The 26,280-nt window shown below is 43.2% G+C and overlaps 1 protein-coding gene across 5 annotated transcripts in view; it reads left to right on the top strand.

The window, feature by feature from the left end:
* The window catches only part of SETBP1 (SET binding protein 1), a 269,098-nt gene that overhangs the window by 122,613 nt on the left and 120,205 nt on the right, over nucleotides 1-26,280 (top strand). For all 5 annotated transcript variants that reach the window (XM_069002367.1, XM_069002363.1, XM_069002365.1 and 2 more), the window contains one exon: nucleotides 620-691. In XM_069002367.1, coding sequence (XP_068858468.1) covers nucleotides 620-691 — 72 coding nt within the window. The remainder of the gene's footprint in view (nucleotides 1-619; nucleotides 692-26,280) is intronic.

The raw sequence follows: 26,280 nt of genomic DNA, 5'->3' as shown, positions 1-26,280 counted from the left end.
AGAGGAGAGGAGGTGGGAGGGCAGGAAAGGCAGAGGAAGACCTCATTTTCATACCAGAAGTACTGAAATGCAGTGCAGAGTAGGTTTGCTGTAGTCACGATGTTGAATCACGAGCGCTTACTCTGTTTTAAATGGTTTATCAATGTGGTAATCCTTGGCTTCAGCTCCTTACTTTAATTCTTATACAAAGCAGGCGGGTTGGCTTCTTGTGACACCTTCCTGCTCTCTCCCCAAGCTTTTCTAACACAGGTTGTCAGAGGAATCCACGGCATCACTCCCTGAGGTCATGGCTCATTGTGTGCCCCACACCTGCTGGGGAAAGCTGTGGTGGCTCTTTGATACCAACATGCTTACAAGGGATGCTTGGGAGGGGAAGCCTACACATCTGTGTGGGGTAAGGGGAGGCTTGGGGGGCCTTACAAAACACTGTGGGAATGAGGGTGGACCCCATCACTGGGTGCTCAGAGGGCCCCAGCTGGCAAGTGGTGGTGGTCATGCTGAAACATGTAAGGAAATCAAAAGGGCAGAGCAAAACTCTGGATGCTTGTGACCGTTTTCTACACAGTCATCCCTACAACCAAGGTTTTCTTTTTTCTCTTTGCTCTGGGAAACACCACAGAGTCAGATGAAGAATTTGGGAAGAGAGTGTGGGTTCCCTGTGCAGAGTCCAGTGACGAAATCTGTGAACAAGGTAAGAACAAGGGGATATGGCTGTGATGATTTTTGTTTCCTCCTTTTTCATTTCCAAACACAATTTTGCAATGTTGGACGCAAAATTTAGGTATGTGTACCACAGAAACTGATGGTCCAAGCACTAAACAAATGAGTCTAGAACGTTAATTTGGGTTTTTTTGATGCATGCCATTATGATGGTTTGGGTTTTAGAACAGTTTTTATTGTATCCAAATGATCTACGTGTGAATAATTGTTACCAACCTCCTGACACCAGGACCTAATTAGGAAGCCAGAGCCTTAAATAAGCCATTTGCATAGTGAGCTTCCATATGTCTCCTTGCACAATTTATTTGCTCCACTCCATTGAGATATAATGAGAATGAAACCCTTAGAAGTGCTTTTGACTCTGAGGCTCTTCTCTTCATCTCCTCTGCAGTTATAGTCCCTATTAAGAAGATAATATCTGTTTCCCTGTTTCCAGAAAAAAAAAAAAAAAAGCTAAGGGACTGCTACTTTCAGTCCAGATTGCCCAAGCTTCTCTGTTTCCAAGTTTCCAATGGAAATTGAGTGAGAAATCCCAAAACAACATGCAGACTAAGAAAAGTGGAATGCCATCAAAGAAAGCAGAAAGTTTGGGGCAGGATGATCTTGAAGAAATATCTTCAAGATATCTTATCTACCTCATAACCCTGCTGAAAGCTGATGCTGTTGTATTTCAGTCAATGTATAGATGCAAAGTTAGGATTTCAGTGGATAGAAGCAATTTGAAGAGATCTGTATTGGTTCTGTTTGCCTTTCTTCCTGCTGGGATGTGAGGAAGGGGGAAAAGTTGGTGCAAAGTGGTCTGGGTTTTGTCGTCGTTTTGAATATTTATCTCAGTCTGTACCAACATCCTCCCTGGAACTCCTTGTCCATGTTTAAATGCAGGGTATGTTCTTCAAGTATACTTTCAGAATATATCCTTTATTTCCAAACACCTCCTGCATGCATGACTCCATCTTACACTTCATGTATCCTGCTTGATTCTTTTACTCCCATCATTCAGAAGTCAGCAAAACTTAAATGTATGATTAAGTGCCATTTTCTATCAGGATAAACTTAAAAAAATTCTTAAGGTTTGGGGGTTTTTTTCACTCCTAAATCTGGATCTTTTTTAGTTTCCCGGTGAAAGACAACATTCCTTGCAATGATTTTGTTTATGATAATTCATGTTCTCTTCCAGGAATTGTCATTGCCTTCCAGAAGGGAGGTTAGTGCTAGTCCCCTCGCAATGATAATTATAATTAGACCTGTCAGCCTTCACACAGTCTACGCTTATCACTTGCATTTAGGAGGATTTTTCCTGAAGCCTATTACCAGTTCTGCTTCTTAGGGAAAAATAGTCATGATTTTTTCTGCTAATCTTTGATGGCTCTCAGCTTTGAAAGCACAGAGAGGAGCAAAATGACTGCCAGTTACGGTTAAAGAAACTGTCTGTTGGTCCTGGTGTAGAGCTCCTGAAAGCCAAAGAGTGGGAGGATAGTCTGGGAAATGCTGGGGGGGTTAATTTGGTTGTGACAACCCTTCAGGTGTGCTGGAGACACAAAACAGTGAATTTCCCAATGGTAATGCTCACAGGAACTACCTCTGCAGACCCGCTAGACATGGGCTTCAGGTGGCAGGTGGCTGTTGGCACTGGTGCCTTCTCTCCCTGCTGTTTTGGGCAGCGATCCCTGCCTGTGTTGAGAGGCTTGGAAGCAGGATGGCCAGAGAAGTGGCTGCAGTTGCTGCTGGAGGCAATGGCTGGCATCACATGGACCAGTTGCCACCAGTACAGCGGTGACCAGCTGGCCCAAGTCGTGGTGTTGAGTAGGATGTGGTTCAGTATCTTATTCGTCCCAAGATGTTTGAAAATTGTCCCCCCTGATGGGAATCACATTGAGCCATTTATTAGATTTCCCTCCATTTTCACTCCATAATAACCCCCTTTTCTTATGATTTTTTGTTTTTACTAACATGAAGACAAAAAGGTGTAAGTATTACCATATCATTAGACTAAATGAGTTATGTATCTTTAAGTCCCTCCTATGCTATTACCATGCTTTTTGTAATGTACTCAGAGATTTGGGCTGCCTTGATTTTGGCAGAATCTGTGGATGATCAGCGCTTTAGAGCTTTTATAGCAAAGGAGATGGTGGAAGATTGGGAACTCTTATGTTCTCTTCAGTTTTATATTTACAGTGCACAGGGATATGATTTGCCTTTGTTTTATTTAAATTCACTGGGAACTAGAGATTTATTTATCAGGTGTCATTCCCTGAAGGATGATAAATGCCATAAAGAGAAGACTTCATCTATTATACAAACAGATTTGAAGGCTTTGCTATTGCATTCCTCTGCCTGTTGAATGGACTAAAAATCCCTTTGGCTCAGCAGAGACAGAGTGATACTTAGCAGTAGCATCTTATGACCTTTTGATCAGCTGAGATCTCAGGCCATATTAGTGGACAGATTATGATGTGATGGAAAGAAGGCCAGGAATAGCCGTTTTATCAGGAGATCCTTTCTGTGAATATCCTTCTTGGATGTATTCAGGTGGTTGATCACTAGGGCTAGGGCAATCACTTGGAAACAGGGGAGTGAAATGCTGGTACAGGCAATCCAAATACACTCAGGTTTGCCAAATGCAGCTGGATATTACAGCTAATAGTTTCTTTCTAATATTCTCCCACCCTCCTGTTTCTATCAAGGCTGTGGGTGACCTTGCAATTTTTTTCTATCTCTAATAACCCCATTTTGGCAGAAAGAGCAACAAAAAATGAACCTTGAGTCCTTGGACCACAGGGAAGCTGCAGTCCCCGAATCAAAGGAATGCACATGGTGAATATGGATATCTGACTGTGAAGGGAAACTCACATGAAAATGTCTCTGTCATTTTAGAGATAATAACAGTAGTACTTAAACCTATTTCAACCCTTCCTAGGAAAAAAGAAATAATGCAGGTTTCAAAAAATGCACCACCCTGATAGTATTTCTCATTTTACAGGGCCAAACAGAGAAAAGAGTGACTTTTACATTATCTTACCTGCCTGCCTGTGCAGAATTACTCCTTAAACTTTGCTCTAGGTTTGAATTAGCCTCCTTTTCATTTTAATGGTCAAGAGGAATCTGCAGCCTCCTTGAAAATCAGATGAAAAGAATTGCTCGTTCACTGCTGACTCTGCACATCAATAGCAGTTGTGCCAAAGCTTGACCCAGGTGCTGTGGTCACTTTTGGAAGGAAAAGGGACAGACACGTTTGTGGAATGCCTCTGGGTCTGTCTGAGTATGATCACATGCCCAGGCAGCCCATGCTAGTTGTGGACTAGGCAGCATCACCCTGTACATGGTTAGCACAGAGGTGTCTGAGCTGCACACGTTTTGCTTCCTCCCAAAGCCAAACAAGCTGCTCGTTTCTCTGTCAGGAACAGGAAAGGCTGGCAGTGTGAGAATCCCAAACTGTCAGTGTAATGGGGATGCTGATGCACCAGGTCTGGAGAACAATAGCCACCATAGCCCTGTGGAAACTCTTTGAAAGTAAGGAGGTTATGGAGGTGGGAGAAGCGCACAGCAGGACACCGTCTCCTCTCATCTCCCCCAGCCTCTTCAATCAGGTGCCTGCTGGGCTTCCCACTCCTCCTGCCTTTTGCACTACATCACAGGATCATAAGGCATTATATTCTGCTGGCATGAAGGATTCTGCCATCCTCCTGGCATTATAGCTTCCTGAGACAGGAAGCCACCGTGGAACGTCGAGGCTGTGAGCCCACATGGTGCCTTTAGCTGCTTCTGCCAGGGCCACAAAGGTGTCCAAATGGGAGCTGGGCAGTGGCATCAACTCCTGACACAGATCTGCACCATCTTTTGCTTGGGAAAAACCACAAAAGGTGCTTGGCAGCCTTGGTGCTGTCCACAAAGAAAGTGCCATTGCTGAAATACAGCCAGCTCACCAGGATAAGGAGCTCCCTCCCCAGAGCCATCTGCAAACCATGAGTAGGTGGCTGCACAGGTGATTGTTAGAAGTGTCATGAGCTAAACCATTCAAAAGGATGTGTTCCTCTGAACAGCTCCCATATCAGAGTAAGAGTTTCTCATGTCAGCTTTGAAACCTTTTCACTGAGAAGGTTTTGTGGTGTGTGTGGTGAAAAGAGTGTAGGCATGAGATATTTCCTCTGCCTCCCTGTTCTGCCTTGAGTCCCTGTGGGGTGGTGGAGGGTGCCAAGATTTGGGTGACACAGGTTTGGGATTGCATTAATCCTGCTCTACTTTCTGCCAGATGGCCCTGCCTTGATAAAATCAATTCTTCTTGAAGTAAAGATCTTGCATTCAACTTCTTGTAGCTCAGAGAAATCCATGAAAACAGACTTGCTCTGCCTTTCTCAGGCCAGGACAGAAAGTTGCTATGGGACATCTAATGGCATCCCAGCTGTCATGCTTTAACCCCATCAGGCCCCTTGTAGCCCCTCACTCACTCCCCCACCAGCAGGATCAGGGAGAGAACTGGAAGGGTTAAAGCTGGAAAACTCATGGGTTGAGATAAAGGCAGTTTAATAGGGAAAGCAGAAGCCTTGCACACAAGCAAAGCAAAGCAAGGCGTTAATTCCCTGCTTTCCATGGGCAGGCAGATGTTCAGCCACCTCCAGAGAGCCAGAACCCATCACATGTGACAGTGGCTTGGGAAGACAAATGCCATCACTCCAAACATCCACCCTTCCTCCGTCTTTCCCCCACTTTATTCACTGAGCATGATGTCTCATGGTCTGGAATATCCCTTTGGTCACTTGTGGTCACCTGTCCTGGCTGTGTCTCCTCCCAGCCTCCCACAGCCCCTCCCCAGCCTGGCAGTGCAAAAAGCAGCAAAGGCCTTGGCTCTGTGCAAGCCCTGCCCAGCAATAACAAAAACATCTCTGTGTTATCAACCCTGTGTTCAGCACAAACCCAAAACACAGCCCTGTATCAACCTCTGGGAAGAAAATGAACCCTGCCCCAGACAAAACCAACACACTAATGTAACACAGTTAGAGCATATGGCAAGTACTTGAGGTGGGGTGCTTTTTTGGGGGTAAGCAATTTAAAGTAGCAAACTTTGAAAATGTAGTATCAGGCAGATGTCAGTGATGTGCAATTGGATAAGGAGGACAGTGATTTTTTTGCGAAGTTCATCTGTCCACGCAGAACTTTTTTTTTTCACTTTAAACACCACATCTGGTTCCTTGCAAATATTCTTAGATTGCAGACAGCAGTAAACATGCCTCCTCTTGAGTAAGAGTGATTTCATGAACCAGCAAAAGGATTATTGTCATAACCAAATTTACAGCCATACAATTCCCTTCTCCTGGCTGTAAAGAAGTAATCTTGATCAGGAAAAGAAATATGTCATAACAATAACTTAAGTAAGCTAAACAGTCTCTGGGAACATTCACGGGAACGTAACTGGGTATACTCAAAGTACTAAACCAGTTCTCAGCACACTTTTGGTCCAACTAGCAAGCTCCTAAATCATTCTTAAGCATGGATCAGTGTTCATCCCTGAGAGCTGTTTGCACTTAGCTGCTGTGTTAGGAAAGTTAAGACACAGTTGTGAGCAGAGGTACAAACCTCTCTGTGCCAGTTGGCCTCCATGCCTGGGAATATTTCTGGGCACATTTGATTACTACTGGCTGAAGAGGCTCGGGCCCAGCTGAGAAACTGGACTCCTTCACTCTAAACTCCATTTGTCAGCAGTGGGAGAGCAGAGCCTCCATCAGAGGCTGATTCAGCCTCCCTTGATCCTGACCTGTCCAAGCTGTAGACAGTTGCTAAGGCAGCTAAGCCTGCCGGGTTTAACATGCTGGGAGCAGAGGAAAGGCTATATTATCTCCCAAAAGACAACATATAGTACAGGTACATTTACTGCATATTTACTAGTCACCTCCCCAGCCTCTTCAAGCTCAAGTAAAAAGATTATTAGGCATTGAGGTGTTCTTTCCTGGAACAGGGAGCGTCACCCATTATTTTTAATTTTTTTCTCACTTACCATGGGGAAGTTCCTTTTTCAGGAGTTTCATCCATAAGATAAGTGTTCTGTATAATTTCCATTCAACAGTTTGGTCCTTGATAGTTAAATGTGTCCCTAGGAGGTAATTGTGGACTTATACATAATAAAGCAGCTCATGGAAGGATACAGCATTATGTCTTTCAAATGTAAGCAAACCCTTTGTTAGATATATAAAGTTTTATTTTGGGTTCACCCTATCAAAATATATTTACACACATATATAGACACAGGTATCTATTTTTTCTCACAGAGTTAAAACCTCATTGAAAAGAAATAACTCTGGCTCAGCTCCTGCAACCACAGTGTAATGTTTCATTATCTTTTCTTTCATTGAAATCTTCTCATGCACAAGGTGATCTGATTTAATACTTGTTTAAACATATCAAACAAAACATTTTCCCATCAAGACTACCTCAAGTGTTTGGTCACAGTGCGGATGAAGTTATCGATTGGATTTGGCACATATTTGGAAACATGACCTTAATCTGCAGGTTCCAGGGAAAAAGGTATTTTCCCCAGGTACTGCATAAGTCAGATAAGTAAATCATATTTTTGACATGTTAAAGATGTTCCATTTTAGACAAAGAAAGTGATATCCCAGTTGTGTCACTGAAACTCAGTGTCCTGTGTTGCTTGTTAACAGCTGCACATTTGTTGTTTCAGTGTCCCAGTTTGCTCTCAAGTGAAAATGAACTGCTACATACCAAATAATCAATAGTTCTGCCAGCTCTGGAAATACAATATTGCTATTAATATTGATCCACACAACAGAAATCAAGGCATCAAAGTTTGCAGGCATTACTTGCCAGCACCCTGCATTTTGCCTGCAGAGTAACTGTTTGAAAATCGCTATTCCCTAGGGACCAATGTTTTGTGCTCACCCTCATTCCCTGTGTCATAACGAGCACAAATATAAACACAAGGGGATCAGGGCACAGGTGACCAGCAGATAGGGTGCATATAGATTTATTTCAGCCTTCTGTGGTTTCTGGGTGCAGCAAAATAGATGCAAAAGGCACAATAAAAACAATCTGCATCAGCCGCAGTATGCCTCTCTAAGGGCACAGCACACAGCCTGGCCAGCCAAAATAATCAGTGTCCTGGAACTTAGAACCCTTTCTAGTGCCTAAAGGGGCTCCAAGAGAGCTGCAGAGGGACTTGGGACAAGGGATGGAGAGACAAGACATAGGGAATGCACAGTTAGATGGGATATTGGGAAGGAATTCCTGGCTGGGAGAGGTGAGGCCCTGGCACAGGGTGCCCAGAGAAGCTGTGGCTGCCCCATCCCTGGAAGTGTTCCCAGGCTTGGAGCACCCTGGGATAGTGAGAGTTGTCCCTGCCCATGGCAGAGGGGCTGGACTGGACTATCTTTAAGGTTGCTTTCAACTCAATCCATTCTGTGGTGCTATGGGAAGGGTGAGATGGTCCATGGATGGATGTCTTGAGGCCTCTGGCAGCCTTCTCCAAGCAGCAGGAGCACCACCAGTAGTGAGAGCTCATATGGTTTGCTTGCAGAGGTGATTTCAGGCTCAAGTTCTCAGGTGGGAATAAAATAGGTCCTGCAACATTGAGTATTGCTGGCAGCATCAAGAGCTTGTTCACCTGTCCCCTCCAAGCTGCCAGCAATACCCAGTGTGGTGCTCCCCATTCTCACATGTGTGTTCACACACACCTCTGTGAGTTTGCTGGGTTTTGTCATATCTGTAATGACTTTGCAAGGAAGCTGTGAATGAAAGTTTGGCAGATGGGTTTTACAATTGTCAGCCTTCCCAGAAGCAGCCCAGAATTTCATTAACTAAGGTGTAGGCATGATTTCTTATAAGCTCTTTTCAGATTTTATTGGATCCAGATAAATTAAATCAGTATTTTATCTAGGTGCCACCAAAATTAGTTGTCACTGATGTCTTCATAAAGGAATGCTATAGTTCTAGTCCCTTATGTTTGAGCAGCAGGTGCACTAGATGATGGTCCCATTTCTTTAATAAGTGCCTGTAGTTCAATAAGAATGATGAGAAGTAAGAAACCTGGATATGAATAGAGCACATCCTTGGTGAGGATAAGTGGGTGAAGTAAGAAATTTGAGAGGGAATGGTTACGCCATGACACCATGGCTGTGTAAAGGTACAGGACGCTGGCGGAGGGTAAAAGCAGGAGCCTCAGATGGCTGGAAGGAGTCCATGAGAGGCCCTGACAGGGTAAGGGAGGAAAAAGAACTCTTTCCTTTCACACAACTTAGGAAAAGGCCATCAGGAGAAATTGTACCCTCTGGAATGCCTTGCTCCTCTCCTTGAGACGGTGGCCTGATCATGATTCAATGTCATCATGACCTGCTGTGTTACCAGTTTAGTTCTCTCTTCTAGGTGACCTTTACCCACATTGTCCCGTGGCTCCCAAGGAGCAAATTTATCAGCCTTATCCTTCATCAGGGAACTTCAGCCTATCTCCTGCATGAAAAGCCATTTAGCACCTGTGAGATGAAGCTCAAGACAACATCTTGGAAAGTCTGCATGAGGAATGAGATTTGTGTTATCTCTTACTGGGAGCAATCAAGGTCAGGATTGAGGAGCAGTCAGAGTTGCAGGGAAAATGAAAGCAAGGCTCTTTATCTCCTGGCAATCCCTATGACCCGACTCCATATCAAAGATTACATTTCTACACTCTTTCTGAGGCAAGAAACTAAAATTCAGACACTCAGTCAGGAGCAGGTATGACTTAGGGTTGCTACTTTTCAAGAACGTGGAGGTAGGGCTGAAATTGTCATCAGCTGTAGCTCTGTAGTGTCAGCAAAAAGGGATGATGCCATGGTTGCAAGGTTTCAAAACTTTTCTCCCCACACTAATATCACCTCTTCTTTGTACAGCCTCAGCAGCTTACTTCAGCTGCAACTGAAACCACAGGTTATGTCATTATATTGTTTTGCTCCCATTGGATGGTGAATGTATGGCCATTTCTTTCCTTATCTCCTCTTCAAGATAAAATCCCCCAAAATGCCATCATTGAAGTTCAGAGGTCATTGGTGACTTTAAAATCCTCTCCAATAGCCTTGGATCAAACCCAAATGAAATAAAATTCCATGAGACAAGTCAAGGGGTCAAGACACCAAAATAATGTGTCCAAGGCAAGCAGCTTGCTGGTTTCAGAGTGTTTCTGGCAGCCATCTGCTCGTTTGAATTTGAGGATGTGACGCTTTTAGTCGGGGAAAAAAACACACACACGCAGGCCCACAGTCTTCAGATATTTCACTTGATAACAAGATTCGCTTTTTTTTGTGCCCATTTTCTTGCAACTTCAAGGATGTCCTGTTTTGTAATCATACTGTCAGCAGGTGTTTTCAGTGCTGAAATACCATGATGTGTAATTCTCCAGCTAAAAAATTTATATATATATATCTTTCTGAAACCTTGAAACATTTTCTCTTCCCTCCTCTTCATGAATGAGCAATAGAACAGACTGTGTTACTAAAACCCAATAGTCACTCATTTATTTACATGGTTAGTGATTGTCCCTTTTTAGCTAAAAAGACACAGTTTTTATCATTCTACTCCTATTTCAACTCTGTGGTCTCAGCCTTGTCCTGTGTAAAAAAGAAAATGATCCTTTTATGGATGGCATTAACTGAGACACCAGCAACAAAACCACACTTAAGAGCTAAATTCCCCTTTTATTCTCAAAGGTGATCAGGATCAAAGCACCAAGAGTCCAGAGCTGAAAAGAGAAACCTGAGCTCCTGGTGTATCCTTCCTGTGAACAAATAAAGACGTTATAGATTCCCTTGCTGCCAGCGTGACCCTTTTAATCAGCAGTATGGCTGCAATTACGAAGATGATATTGTGGCAGTCCATAAAATCCCTGTCATGGCCAGAGCATCATAAAGCAAATATATTATTGTTCTTGGCCCAAAGTGCGTGTGACAATAAAAGGTGAAGGTGGGAGTTGAAGAACCCTGCAGAGGCAGACAGGAGTGGGAAAAGACTCAGCAGAGCCCATTGCTACAGCCAGCTGTGGCCAGCTGTTGCTAGCATTGGGTGCATCTCACTGGGAGAGGTTTGCAACAGGACTCTGGGCAAGGCTGGTGTAATGAGAGCCTTTTCCTTGCAGGAGTGACAGCCTTGGGGAGGAGACGAAGGTGTAAGAGCAGAAGATGTTTACTCTCTTTCTTGGCACTTGCTTAGGGAAAACATTCTTTCTCGATTTAAAAGAAAACAAACCCCAAAACTAAAGTGAATAAGGCATTCATAAACTAATGAAAGCTTCATTTTCATCTGTTATAATGGACTTCATTAAATTCTGGACATTCACCACATCACAATGTTTATCTGCAAAGCAGTATTTCCCCATGCCTGATGAAAAGGAACAGCAGGAGCACCTGAGCAAATTCAACCCACTTCTAGCACTTGGTGTCAGGATTTTAATGGCACACACATTACCTTGTTTTTTTTGTACGGCTTCATTTTGCTTTGTGTGACAATACTTAGTTTTGATGCCATGCTTTTCACGCATAAATTTCAGCATCTCAGTAAGCAGGGCATAACACTATTCCTGTTTCAGAAAACAGAAAAAAAAACCTGTGAGGTGATTCAGTTGTGGCCACAGAGCGGAGTAGACCTCAATTTTCTAAATCCTGTCCCAGGAGTACATTGCATCTCCAGCAGGAAGATTTAACCCTGAGTAGACAGTGTCACATGGGATGTGAATCAAAGGCTTGCACCAAACTGTGATGAAGAGAATGGACATCTCCCCTTTGGCTTCTTGTGGTACTAGATTGCTCATCTCCAGACTCTTTTGCAGGGTCAAGAATCCTGAAGTGGTAACTGGAAGGAAAAATATTCAGATTGGTAGATAAAGCAAATAAATAAATGAGTCTACCTGTGTTTTCCTTCCATTTTTGTCACTGGCCATTGTCTTTCTGACCTTTCTAGTGGGATTTTCTGTAAGTCCTGTTTGGCATAGAGAAGCAAAGAGCTGACCTCCTCTGTGCTTCCTGTTTGTTTTCTTCTAGTCTCAAATTTGCTTCAAGGGCAGTTTGGGTTCAGTCTTCTTCTGAGGCTCTGTAGGACTCACCAGGTCCTGTGCTGGTGTCTGGCAGCAGCAGCAGTAGTGATTTGGGAGGCCCAGAGTTGTGAGGGCAAAACTGGAAGTCCCTGAAAAAGCTAACTGTGGCACTAGGTCACCCATAATTAGCCAATTTTTTTGGGGGGAAAAAGCACCTGCTTGTTTAAAATGGTCCAATTCTTCAGCTCTGTACTTCTGGGGGGTCCTGAAAGTCCCAGGGCAGGGATTTAATCCTGAAGCCATCCTTCTGGGCTCTGCGTTGGGAACCCATGGCATTCCCAAATTAGTTTGCTGTATCACAGGTGGCCACACTGCAGGCTTTGAGGAGCCACACTTTGGTACAGCCACACTTGCTGTTGAAGTGCTGTCATGTCCCTTCAAATCCTCTGGCTTGTCCTTTGCTATCTACATGCCAGGTCATTTTGCAGGGAGGGCTTTTTCCTTTTCGAGAAAAACAGTAAGATTTTTCAAGCAGCTGTCAAGCAGCTCCAGAAATCTCTGGGAGCCATGCTGCCAAATGTCCTCTCCCTTTGGCTTTGGGAGTCTCCCAGCATGGTGCTGCCTTTGATTTGCAATGACAGGAGATGTGACAAATGAGCCTCTCTGGGCTCCCTCCTCCTTGGAAAAGAGCTGTAAACCTAAATGGGTTGTATCCCAGTGAAATCAGCCAGTGAACGAGTCAGTCAAGTGAGTTCAGAAATATTCCCTCTGCTTCCAGGGAGAACTCAAAAATGCCTCCCTGATAATTGAAGAACCATCCCTTCACATGGCTGCAGACCCACTGCCACCATGGTATTTCCAAAAGGCATCCTGTGGTCACGCAGCTCTCAACACAAAGAGAAAAGGAGGCAAGGGGGCAATAACATGCTTCCTCCATGGCCTTGTCCACCCTACAGACACAACCCCTGGCCAAGGAAAGAGCTTGTTATTCCTACACTCTGCTGTCCTCCAAAGGGCATCAATCGGCCAAGATTAGGCCTAGGGAGTGGAGGAATCTGTGGCTCAGCACCAAGGCAAGCTGCTTTTCTTGTTTAAAAAGGCACCATTCCACAATTTCATATACCTTGAGATCCTGGCTGCTGCCTACAGATTAATGATTTTCTGAGGCTTTTGTAAAACTCTGGGGAAAACTTGGATGCCTCTGGCTGAAATTTCCCTGTCCATGCAGGGCTGACCTGCAGGGAAGTGTTGGTTTTCCGGACAACAGGTCCTACAATGAGGATGCTTTGGAAAAAGACTCTAGCAAGTTTAGGCAGAAGAGCTTTCTGAGCACAGAGACTCAGCCATTATCAACATTTTATCACCATGCCTGGCACTGTTCAAGGGCAGGGTGGATGGGACTCTGAGCAACCTGGTCTAGTGGAAGGTGTCCCTGCTCATGGCAGGAGGGTAGGACTGAGATGGTTTTAAAGGTCCCTTCCAGCCAAAACCATCTTGTGATTCCATGAAATAGTGTGATTAATAGGCCAGAGGGTGCTCACAGGAGCATTCCTCTGTGGCAGAGAAAGCAATTTTACCTATATTGAAACTAAAGTACCAAAACCACCCCTTGCTGACATCATCATGTGCAATTTTTACCCCTGCATTTAACTCACAATATTTTAGGAGCTACAAGCATAGGACTGCTTGATAGTGCCAGAGATGAACTTAAAAAGAACTGAGGTAACAAAGAGATTGAAATTATTTAGGTCAGACCCATTCTTCTCCCTATTTCCCTTGCCTTGCTTAGTTTGTGCAAAGCTTCATTCTCTATCTCATAGCTGGTGGACAGAGCCAGCGAGGCACATCCAAAAATTTCTGTCTGCAGATACAGGCTTGATACACTCCAGAAGGACAAAAAGAGCAATCATCTAGATGTGAACTGAGCCAATTAAACGTCTGAGCAGAGTTTCGAAAGTGAACATGGGCGGCATCAGAAATTTTCCATCAGCTGTAATAACGCCAATTACTTTGCCAGTTGTTGATTCCACTGTGATTTGTTTAGTGCAGTCATGCTTCAGCCTCTTGCCTGGGCTGATACACTTTGTTTATGCTGACTGTTCATTTGCAGAGCTTTTCTCTCTTTTTTTCCTGGTGTTTTCTCTTTTTCTTGGATCCGTCTCAGCTTCCACAATAGCCCTCTTCCCCTCTGCCCCTCCAAGATGGGACAGGGTATCCTGAAGTGGTGACAAGTTTCTTGGGAGGAAGAGATGCTGCTGTTGTTCCCAGCTACTTTGTAGATGCAGAGATCATCCCCTCCTTCTCCTTCTGGCACTGAGTTTAGAAAGCAAAAAACCCTCCCAAGAAGTCAAGGAGCTTCTCAAGGAGTGGGCTGTTGGTGATGGCGGCTCTGAAGCTGATTGCTTTTATCTCAGGGATAGAAAGAGGGACCTTGTGTCTCTCCTTGTGACAAAGGCACGCAAGGACACACCCACTCTCACAGTGAGTCTCCCTGGAAAGTTAGCTGGAGTTTTTCATTAGCGTTTACGTTCAAGTCCCTGGAAATTAATGGGTGTCCCCATAGCCGCTTTGCACAAGAGCTGTGATTCTTTTCCTGCTAACTGGGGAAGAGCACTAATCATGGGCATTTAGGGAATGCATCTGCCTGACTGGCAACTTGAATGTGAAGTGCTGAAATATCTTCCAGGGATTTAAAAAGCTGGTTTAATTCCCTTTTCAGTCAGGTCCAGAATGGGGAGGGTGGGATGACATTTCCTCTGTCCTCCTTCAAGAGATGCCAAGAGGTGGCTTGACCTCCAAGGTGAGTCATGTCTTTACCTCCTTTTCACCTTCCCATAGCAGCTATTGCCACCTCCAGAATGCTACTGGTGGTGCATTTTGCACATACCAGCCTTGCTGCCATCTTTCCTAATATCCAATCTGAGCTTGCCCTGAGCACATCTTCACCAGGACGCAGCAGGACTTTTTCTAACCATCCCTGGGGCAAGCAAAGGAGCCCCCAGAAACATGATCTGCCACATGAAGTATCAGCTAGAGATGAGGCTATCAGCTCTATTCATACCCTGCTATCAGTTTCAGCTTTGCAGCTGGCTAATATATGTGACACACTTTGCTGCTCACAGCCTTCCTTGTCACCAGGAATTGTAAAAGATCCCCTGGACATGTCACAGTTCATATCAGCCACGAATAGACACAAAACAGACAAGCTGCTGGCTCGTGTCAGAGAAATGTGGCAAAGGGAGTTTGGGGGGGAAATGTTTAGTAACCCTAAACTGAGAAAATTAAGGCAGGCTTTGGCTCTAGGAGACGAACATACGGGGATGTGGTTCCTTTTTCCAGCAGTGTTGCTGCGATGGACCTTATGCCCAATTACCTGGCAGTTTACACAGTCAACAAAAACACTGCAAAATGAGAGTGGGGCTGAAATCTCCCCTTACACAGTCCAGAATTAAAATTTCTTGTCCACTCTGTATTCACAGAAGCACAGCTGCCATGGACACCAGCTGCAAGTCTTGTTTGCTTTGTGGGAAACCGAGACACACCAAAAAATAGCTTTTCCATGTAACAAACCTGCTTTGCAAAAAAGTTAAAAATACGTGAGAACATCTCCTACCTCCTGTCTCACCTGCAGGACAGCCTTGCCTTCAAAGATAGTTTATGTGTGAATGTTTGTGAAGCAGCATGTAACTCAGCAGTCACTAAGTCCATACTGTATCCAGTTAACCCTCAACTAAAACAATCATAGAATAGAATCATAGAATCATTAAGGTGGGAAAAGACCTCCAAGATCACCAAATCCAACTTTTGATTGAACACCACTATGTCAGCTAAACCATAGTTCCACTCCCAGTCATTTCTTGACCTTCAGGGATGGTGACTCCACCACCTCCCTGGGCAGCCTCTTCCAATATTTACCAACTCTCTCTGTGGAGAAATTTTTCCTGATGTCCAACCTGGACCTCCCCTGGTGCAGTTTGAGGCCATTTCCTCTTGTCCTCTTGCTTGTTGCTCGAGAGATCAGCCCCCCCCAGGTACAACCTCCTTCCAGGTAATTGTAGAGAGCAAGAAGGTCTAAAAAAATCAAGTACTCTTTAAGATTTTGAGAGTACTCAAATACTTTCTTTTTCAGAATGCAGACAAATCAAGTTAAGGTTGAAAAGTCACTAACCTTTTTCTTTATTCTTCCCAGCCCTCTGTATTCCTATGGAGTACTATTGTAGGGTCATGACATACTTATTGTGTATGTGTTGCAGTATAATAACTCATCTGGAGATTTAAACTAGCAAAGGGATTATAAAACTAGAGGCTGCTCTGTTGGTATGGCCAGCTTGGTGTTTATTTTAAGGAAGGATCCATTGTCTCACTGTGTTGGAGAGCTGCCCTCAGAGCCTCAACAATTCTTGCCCTTTGTTTGAGGTCAGAGGCAGGCAGGTCTCTCTCCTGACTTTTTTATGGGATCATCTCCTGGGTTTTAGCAATATTTAGTAAAAGAAATAAAGCCAAATTTGTCATCAACCTCATTAGGGAAGCTTCACTGTTGAGTTACTAAATAAAATCTGGTGGGGTCCCGCTGGATACATTTTCTATCACAGCACAGGGTATTTAATGCAACCCTTATGGTGAGTGCAGCAGACTTTGGTTATGTTAAGCCCTTGGAGACTTTGGAGTGATTTCTTCTTTTGGCCCAAACCAGCAGAATATAGTTTTGCATAAAAAGAATGGGAGAATAACAGCTGATATGACAGGAGAGAGAACAAGGTAGAGAAGAGGTTGCAAGATGGTGTGCTGTCTAAATCCAGCAAATGCCTCATTCACATTTCTGCATGTGTGTATCCCCATCCATAAAAAGGGAAGATTAGTAATTCTCTATCTTGCAGAGAGCTAAGAAGCTAAATTAATTACTGTTTGTGGAGCTAATTGAGATTCCCAGATGAGTCCTGTTTGGAACATTCTAATTCTTCTTATTATTATTTCCATTGAGGTTTGCTTCCATGTAATTAGTTTGCTGTATCTGCAAACAGGTATGTTCTCTCCAGCTCTGTGGAGGCATTCCTCATGGGACTGGTCCGTGCAGAACTGTGTGGCATGAGGAAGCACTGGCAATCAAGGCTGAGCTGTCTTCCAGCTGTTCTACCTCTCCCCAAACCCATGTCCATCTCCTTGTATGGCTGTGCTCTTCAGAGAGTCACATTTCCTCAAGTGAACAGAAGCAGCTTAAGCAAACCAGCCTAATTACAAATTTATGCACCATTATAAATTACTATGGTAAATTATACTTGTGTGTGTGTGTGGTGGAATCAAGCCCAGAGGTGGATTATGTCCGTTCCAAGGAGGGAAAAGGTTTTCCAGCAGCATTTAAGTGTATCTAGGTTTGGCCATCAGTTTCTATTGGGTTGAAAATTAAATAAATTTTCACGCAATATGTACCAGTCACCTATTGTTTTAGTTTATATTCACAAGTGTTGTTCACTTCAGTAATTCAGAGTTAGCTCAATATTTTCAAAAGAGTCAATAAAAGCTGCAGTTGTCGTCACTGAAGATTCACTTGTCAAACACCTCTCCTACTTAAAAGTAGCACAAGAGTAGCAGAACAAAAAGACCTACTAAAATGGTGCCAGATTTAAAGCAAAACAATCCCTTAAGATTATGTAAGAGCTATAGGAAGTATGTTGTTTTATTTATGAATGTGGAACTTTGTCTATTCATTATTTCGTGAGTCTGGGTCGCTGTGTTTTGCTTTTCCTTTCCTTTCATAAATAAGCAATAATTCACATTGAGACAGACAAAGGAGTGAGTTTTAAGGATCTTGAAACACAAGAGGCAGTTTTGCCAGAGGTTTCATCTGAGAGAAGCTAAGTCAGTATGAGCTGGAAAGCTTGGGGAAGTAGACAGAAATAATCAAGTCAACATGTCAAAAAAGGCTGTTCAACTTAGACTGGAGCTGTGCTTGTTTACCTTTCTTGTGCACAAAGCTTAGAGGAGACAGGCTTGGTGCTAGGAAAATGGTTTTAAGCCAGCTGAAGTACTTTGTGGTGTTCACATCTCTTTTACAATGGGAATACAGAGGTGTAGGAATTTCTATTTACTCAACAAGTCAGTGAAACCCTCAGTCTGATACTGTGTCCAATATAATCAATTTTAATGTTGTGATTTTATGTTCCTGTAATCCTGGAGCAGTCCTTCAAAATCCATATTTGCCAAGGCAAATATATTTGGCCTAAAGGGAACTGGGAGATTCCTTTTTTTACATCCCTGAATGAATAAGAGGCTATACTCCATTTTTAAGGATGTGTTCCTGGACTCCAAGACACCCGAATGTTTTTAAAGACCTGCCACTACCTCTGAAAAACTGAAGTAATCATTGCCATTGGTGTCTCCTTTGGTAGGAAACCTGTGGTTAGAGGGAGTGAGTTAATACAATAATTAGTCATTTAATCTTCTCTATGTCCATCTTGGACTTGCAAATAATAGAAGTACATCCAGGGTGCTTTTGCCAAGTGTTTCACTGGCTTTCCCCATATTATCTAATACAGCACTGGAAAGAACTGAAATTTTAGACCTCCATTTGCAGGATTCCCCAGCGTTGCTATCAGCAACCTCCGAAACAGATCTATTCAGTTGGTCCTTTGATGTGCAATTAAACCCAGGAAAAAATAGCTTTGTGTAATGTATAAATAGAAAAGAGGAGAGATAAGGGTGGTGTTGAAGTTTCTGGCTGACAGCTTGGCATCCGAACATTAAAGGAGAATGCCACTACCACTGCTTAAGAAAAATGTCTGCTCCTTCCCAAATTCCAGCCCCCTGAAAATTAGCACTTTATTTACCTTGCAGCTACCTTTAAACAGTTGGAAAGAAAAACAAAACAAAACAACCACACCAAAAACCCCACAAAAACCCTTTAAAAAATCCAAAACCAACATAAGGTCTTTGAGGCTAACTTAATTTGCCTTACTAGCAAAAACGAATTTCTTTTTAGAAGAAAATGTTGTCTGCTTTCAAAGACAATGCTCTTTCTCTTTATGAGAAAGACTTTTTCTCTTTATGTCCATAAAAACAATGTTCTTGCAGGAAGCCTTTAAGTTTACCCATTCTAATTGATGAATATTTGGTATTTGAAATACTGACCTCTTGCATGCTGCAAAAATTGTAAGTACATGGCCTGGTCTTTGAGGGGTAAGGCATCCATGCACATTTTGATTAACCTGACCAAAGGGTGAGAAAATCCAGGTGGAAGCTAGAGTATTTGAATTAACTTCAGTGAGAAGTTCAATTTCACCTTCTGAAAGAACCAAAAGCAGCTGATGCCAATGAATGAAGAAAGACATTCAAATTCAGGACAGTGAAGAAGAGTACGTGGCAAAAACAAGGATGGCAAAGGAAGTGATTATTATTATCCTAGCATTACCTGTCTGAAAAACATAGACATCTAGTCCCAGATGGATCTCCAGGTTCTCCCAGATGGATCTCCAGGTTCCCTTTGCAGCCTAAACAGAACATTGGGAATGGGAGAGAACCATGACCCCTGGGCATACCAGTCACTGTTAAGGCTATCAGCTCTGTGCTGTCGGAATGAGGGTTCCTCAAAAGTTGAATCAAGACAATGTAAAGCTGGATGGGACCTCTTCATTTGTCATATCCAGCTCACAGTGACTGCATCCCCTCTATGAGATCTATCTTAACCTTTGGTTTGTTGTTCCCAATGTTGCTTCCAGTCTACACCCTAATTTATTAATGCCCTTTCCTCTCCTGCTCTCAGTGTGCAAATGAGACTAAGGAGTTTTCGCACCTCCCCATTGTTAAATCTCTTTTGTATCAGTAGACAGAAAGTATCTCTGGCTTGTTGGACTCATACAAGAAAAGTGAGGTCTTCCTGTCCGTGGAGGATCCCAGTGGCCATCTGCTGCATGACTTCCAGCTGGTTGCTCTTCATCCTGCTGAATTGCTAAAAAACGTTTGGAAACTGAAAGCATCCTCCCCGATAATGTCAAAATAAAATCATAGAAAAGTCTGTTCTGAAAGACCCACTCTCCTGGTTTTGGTTTAGTTTTCTGTTGGTTTTTTAGTTTGGTTTCTTTGTGTGAATTTGCCATGATTTTTTAAGGAGATTGTGCTGTGCATGGTTTTGTGGCTGCCAGAGGAAAAACATGTGACAACATCTGCTTGCTTAGTTTTGTGGCTTCTCAAATCTAGATAAAAAAGTAGGTGTCACCTTTGTAACAATAACCTGAGAAGAGAAGGTTGATGTCTCTGGTGATAGAGAACGGTGTGAGTCAGGGCTTGGGGCTGAACTCATTTCTAGATACATATGCAAAGTAGTAATAATTGAGCTACAGTCTATTATGGAGAGAGCATCAGATCTTCCAGCTGCTCCATTAGGATTTCAGGCCAGGCTATTTTATGATGCCCTGGCCTCCTCCTTTAAGCAGATTATCACAGTGACACACTGACTGCTGTGCCCTGCCAGCACCCTCGGGCTTTGCTCCTGCTCCTCTCCTCATGGTGACCCTGCTGTCCATGAAGAGAGGAGGCTGGAGATAAGAGGAGGTTTTGCTGTGGACTGGGAGTATCCCTGGATTTTGTCTTAGATAAATAATAAAAAACAACAACAACAAAAAGTCTTTATGACAATTGTTAGATTTATTATTATGAGTATTATTATTACTTACCATACCTCAGATATTAAATAGGGAGATAAACATAGGGAGTCAGTCAATAAGGAAAACCATGTCAAGCACAGAGAAGGGCAATGTCAGTAGCTGGACTTCTTTCTTTTTGTTGGATCACCTGTCTGTGCACTGCAGAGAGCAGAGGCACTGCATGGGCCATGCCTTCCTCTTCATCCCTGCACTCCATGCACAGTGCTGGCTCAGAATACACCTGTGCCAGGGGTACACATCTGTGCACCTTCCATGTCTGTTCTTTAAACCCCGCTCCAGAGGCAACAAACCCACAAATTGAAGACTCTGATTTGTCCTAGCAGGATTACAGACAATGTAGCACCACCTTCCCAGGTTGTCTTTGCTGGGTGCAGCCTTTTGAGCAAAAAAATTTCCCCTTGCTGCAAAAAATCCCTTGGTCCATGCTGCTGGAGGTGAGCCATCTCCCCAGGGCTCCCTCTCCAGAGTGTTTATTTTGTCCCATCACAAGCTCGCCAGTTCCTTGTTGCAGTGAATTTCACTTTCTTCTACTTTTTTAGAGGGGATAATAGTCCTTACAGGGCTTTGAAGTGCATGTAAGTGTTGGGGTCACGGCTGATAATACAACTGCTACAAGGACAAAGGCAGTGAGAGTGCTAGAAAGGCACGGGTATATGCTTTCCTAGTGAGAACTGGTGATTTTTATCTAGGTTTTCATAATTTTACCACAAAATCTGTGCAAAAAAAGAGTAGAGTGTTTCCAAAATAAGTGGTCCCACAATGGGACTAAATTCACCCAACAATTTTGGTTCCAAAATTAGAGAGTGGAATTCTGAAAAAGGTAAAAAATAAAAAAGTAAGTTTTCTTATTGAAAGGCATACATTGAGACAGATGGAGAGGAAAAGAAGGATGAAAGAGAGGAAACATAAGTGAGAAGATAAAAAGAATTGGACTTTTTTTTCTCCTAGACCATGAGGAAATGCGCTTCCTGAGGTATTTTATGTAGATTTCACCCCCCTCCCCCCTCCAAAAAAAAAAAAAATACTGTTCCTTCAGTTCTTTTCCTGGATTCTGTCATTAGATCCAGTCTGGAATTGACATGTGACCTGCAGCAAGTGACAATTTCTGTGTGACTTGGCTCACCCTTCTGCAAACCTAGGGGTTTAATGGGTTTTGTTCATTAAACCTGCCCAGCTCCTCTCCAAGCTGGGGGTGAGGGTGGCACTGCATATATGCCAAGTCTGGAAAGAAACTGTCAGTCCTGTCTGGTCTAATGAGACTTTTCTCCTAAAGAGGACATCAGTGTGCAACCCATCTGCTACTGTCATGTACACACAACTTGCCATATATGCTGCAAAATATTCCTAGAGGTGCGTTCCTTCACTCAGTTTTTTGTCAGCAGTCTTCGAAGGTAGCAGAATTGTGTACCCTTAATGAAAGCTGATGGTGAAATAGCTCAAGAATTTTGGAAAATAGAAGACAGTTTCTTTGCATCAACAACAGGTGTCTAATTCAAGCTCCTGCCTATTATATGATGCTTCAGGCAGGCAAACAGGGAAGTCATTGCCCCTGAAGAAGGAGCAACATGAGATGGGCTACTTGGGTATGAAATAGGTACTGGAGTCTATCGCAGCAATGGAAAGCAGCAGTCATACATCACAGTATGACATAATTTTTCATCATCCTCTGCCAGCTGAGGATGATTAACATGTTAGCAGGTTTGTCAATTGTCAGGTCATAAAACTGATCGTCGGAGCTGCACTAAAATGTGCAAGCCTTTGAAAACAGGCCAGGCTTTCAGGCTTGATCCAGCACTGAATTTGCCTTCAAGTTTCAGCTCCCACAAATGGAGGGAAATGACGTGCAAGCAACACCCTCGTTCCCCACATGTCCTTGCCATGTGCAGTGTGTCCATGCTGTGTCCACGTTCACATCAAGCTGTCCTGTGCGCTCCTCTTCATCCAGACACCTTTCAGCTGAGGCCTCTAATGGCATCTTATCTCAACAAGACAGAGATAGATGCACTTTGGGCTGTTCAGGTTTCCCAGCCCGTTTCTCAGTGTTGTTACTTTAGCACAAAACACAATGACGACGGTTACGTGTAATGGGATTAGATAACTAACCACTGACAAAACAATGGTTACTTGAACTAACAAGCATGAGAAAAAGAAAGAGAGCTGAGGAGCGTGACCTAGAACAGGAGAGGAGTGAACAACAGATGCCTTTGCACAGTATTTTGCTGATGCTTGTAATGAAAGAATGCTCAGACATTTGAAGAGTAAGCCAAGACTTGCTCTGGTCAAGGGAGCCCCAAGGTGTTTGATTTACAAACAGCTAAAAATGCTGCTAAACTTTGAAAGTGTATTTATAGCCTTTTTTTCACCCTGACTGCTTGCTGGCACATATGGAATTACAAGGGAATGGTTTGGGTTGTTACTGTGGTTTTACCCTTTTACGGTTGTTCCATGCACCATTTTTTCCCCATTTTACGGGTCCCTAAAGATCCACAGGCCACCCCTTGAGAACCAACAGCCTGGAAAGACAAGGTGGAAAATTTGTGCTTTGGAGCACATTCATTAGAGTTCCTTGGTTCTACGGGAAAACCAGGAGGAGGAAAATCACGGACTTTGGTTTCCTTGCAAAAAGAGCTGTCTTGCTGTGACAACAAAGGTTTTCTTCAAACAGAAGTAGGCAAGTCTGAAGTTGTTGTGCAGTGAATTCAGAGTGCTCACAGCAGAGAGTGTCGCGTGCTGCAAAGGCACCCAGTGCCCTTCCAGGTGCAGCCAACAGGCTCAGTCCAACCCTCCCAACAAGACCAGTTGTACAGACTTGTCCATCACTCCCCAGTCTCCCCGTAGGGAATGGGAGGCAATAAGGTGCAAGGACGTAGCATTAGCAAGGTCACCTTCCTCTGAGTTTTTGGTTTTTTTCCAGAAGAATGGATTCATTGAAGGGAGTAAACATGTTGTTAAAACCACCCTGCTTGGCACCGAGCACCCATTCCTTCTGGCAAAGCTTGGTTCTCTGCACACTTTGTGTCTACTGTGCCATGTTATCCCCACACTTTCCATGAAAAAGTTGATCCTGAACCACTGAGGCAAGGTGTTTTTGATGAGGCTGAGTTACATGGTGACCACACAGCTGGGGAATGAAGGTATTTGGGACTCCTCTGGAAAGACCCTGCTGAAAGATCTCCAGGGTGTACTGTACTAAGCATAAGCCTACCACCCCCAGGGTTTGGAAGAGAGCAAATTCCTTCCAGGATTATAGGATTAAGAAGTTGAAAAGTGATTCAAATTCTTCATTAAACAGGGAAAAAAAAAAAAGAGAGAGAGAGAGAGAGACATGAGGGGAAGCTCTTCAATGCATGCATCACTCGACGTGTTTTCCTTGTAATTAAAGGAAGTTATTGAAAAATATTTGAGGGGATTAAATGCTCAGAGTATATGTGCCGATCAAATAACACAAGAGTCTGCATTCTTCTGAGTAATCAATGGAGTGACTTGAATGGGGAGGTTCAAAAGAGCACAGTTATTGTTAAAGTGCCATTGTAGTCGTATTCACCATACTGTACGGCAGATGGACAGGCCCAAGGGTTTCCCAGCAGGGAAACCTTCCTATAGCTGAAAAAAGCAAGGGTCTGGAACTCGTATGTGGGTATTTCCACAGCAGTTGTCAAAATTTCAGGCAGGCTTTTCTTCGCATTGTGCTCCCCAAACTGAACACAGAAAAAGATACTCCTAATTTCTTAATTTCACAATTTGAGGAAGGCTTCTTTTGGGCTGAAACTATGTTTCTCTTTTGTTCAAGAAAACAAGACATATGTCTACAGACTATTTGGACAAGAAAGGTGTTCAAGGACTGAACCCAGGGCATAAGAAATGGGAGGGACTCCCGTGGAAAACAGGGAACCATACTTACCATTATTCTTTTTTCTGTCTTCTGACAGCTTAATTGTTAGTGGTCATTATTTAGCCATTAATTAAGAGGTCATTATGTCCCAGACACCTGGTGTCTAGCTTGTGCACAGCACCATGACCTCTTAATGGTTCAGTGCTGACAGTGGGCATAAGCAGCAGTGGGCTAGAGAAGAAAGAGGTTCAGAGGGTGTTTTAAGACTGTGAGGATATAGGATCCTTTGTCAAGTTACATGAGAATGTTGGGAATCAAATTTCCATGAGTTACCAGTGTCCTGTTTCTTTTGGAGGAGGAATAACCTGCCTTTATATAGAATTTGGCCCCAAGGTTGTACTTCCACCTTTGCTCTTTCTCTGCCATTCTAGCCTCTGGACAAAACACCTCACCTTGTTAGCTTCCTTTGGATTTTATAAATGAGCAGATTAATGGCATCCCCTTCAATTCCTTGATTTAATTAAAAGTGCTTTGAGATCTTGATATGAAAGGTGCCATATAACTGTAGAGAGAAAGACAATATTTATTCCTCTTTCATTGGCTCTTTATAAAGAGGTTCTCACACAGTGGAGGGAAGAGATCTCGCCTCAGAGCTCCTCTCCTCTCCAGAGGGCAGAATTTTCTAAATTAGATCCCACACATCCCATTCTCACCTGCGAAGAATATCAGGTCACAGTAGTACCAAAGGTGTGGTCATCTGGGGAGTGAAATATGAATCTGGTTCTGGTGCTGTCACCTCAAGATGTTTCCTCTCTAGGGCTGTGTATGACAGAATTCTTGACAGACCAGGCTCAGGAGGTCACTGAGTCCATCCTCCTTAAGGCAGGGCCAGCTTTACCTCAAACTTATTTGTCTGATTTGCTCCTATGCACGTCCAGCAATGCTGAGTGCTTCAGCATCCTGCACCAACATGCAACTACCCTTACCTTTTACTTGTTTCCTTATATGTTTCATCTATATTTCCTCCACCTCAGTTTAATTACATAATTTCTTATGCTACCCACAGTGAACAGTCCCACGTTAGTTCCTTTCTCTATGCTTTGGCCACTTATATTAAATCAGTCTGGAATTTGATCCAGTCAGGAAATGAATCAATTTCAGACATCCCATTGTCCTCATGCTTTTACCTTGCCAGAATGTCCAAATCACGATGACTGTTTCTGAGCCAGTCACTTCAACCCTTTTTAGGCACTTAAAAGTAAACTTTCTTAGAGAGAGACTTAGCACACCGAGTACCCAAATTGAAGATAATGGATGCTCTGAGAGCAAGTGCTGTTTATTTTGGCATCTCTCAGTACAAATAAAAGTCTGATTATAGGTATCTGCGTAAGAAAGTAAAGACAGAAGGACTGCAGTTTTTTTTTTCTTTTTTAAAATATTTTTCTTTTATTTTAAACTACTTTGGCAAATCAACCATACATCTTCTCACTTCCTCCTTCTAAAAGCTAACCAGACGGCATGTGCCAGCATCAAAATTTCCTACTGATGGTTTGTTTATCATTCAGTCACCTCAAGCATGTAGTGGAAAGTTTGAGCTGACCCTGGGGTATGGTATTTGTTAATATCTGAAAGCATGATTTGACCAAGTTGCCATTTAAAAAACTCACAGTCCAGTCAACTTTGTGTGATGTCACACAGTATCAGTAGGTGCTGAAATTCAGCAGAACTGAGTACAAAACGGGCTTTGGAGTCCTGTGTCTCATGCCCTAGGGGCTAATGGAGCGGGTATTTTTCTAACCTTACAATTGTGGTTAATAAAATAATGGATGAGGAATGACTGAAAGAAGTTTTTTTTAAATTTTTTTATTTATTTTCTTTTTGGCTCCACAGATGTGCTTAAGCAAACACAATCCCTGATCCTGCAAACAGCACTTCCCTTGGCAAAATGGTTTGGGAAGGCTTCGGATAACTTTAGTTAAAAAACACACTTGCAAAAAAATAAGCTGTCAGAGAGTAAATATTTAACTTTTCCATTTGTTTTCTTCTTTGCATGGAGTGTACATGACAAA

Source organism: Aphelocoma coerulescens, assembly GCF_041296385.1.
Source record: "Aphelocoma coerulescens isolate FSJ_1873_10779 chromosome Z unlocalized genomic scaffold, UR_Acoe_1.0 ChrZ, whole genome shotgun sequence".
NCBI classification, from domain to species: domain Eukaryota; kingdom Metazoa; phylum Chordata; class Aves; order Passeriformes; family Corvidae; genus Aphelocoma; species Aphelocoma coerulescens.
This window is presented reverse-complemented; position numbering and strand designations above follow the sequence as displayed.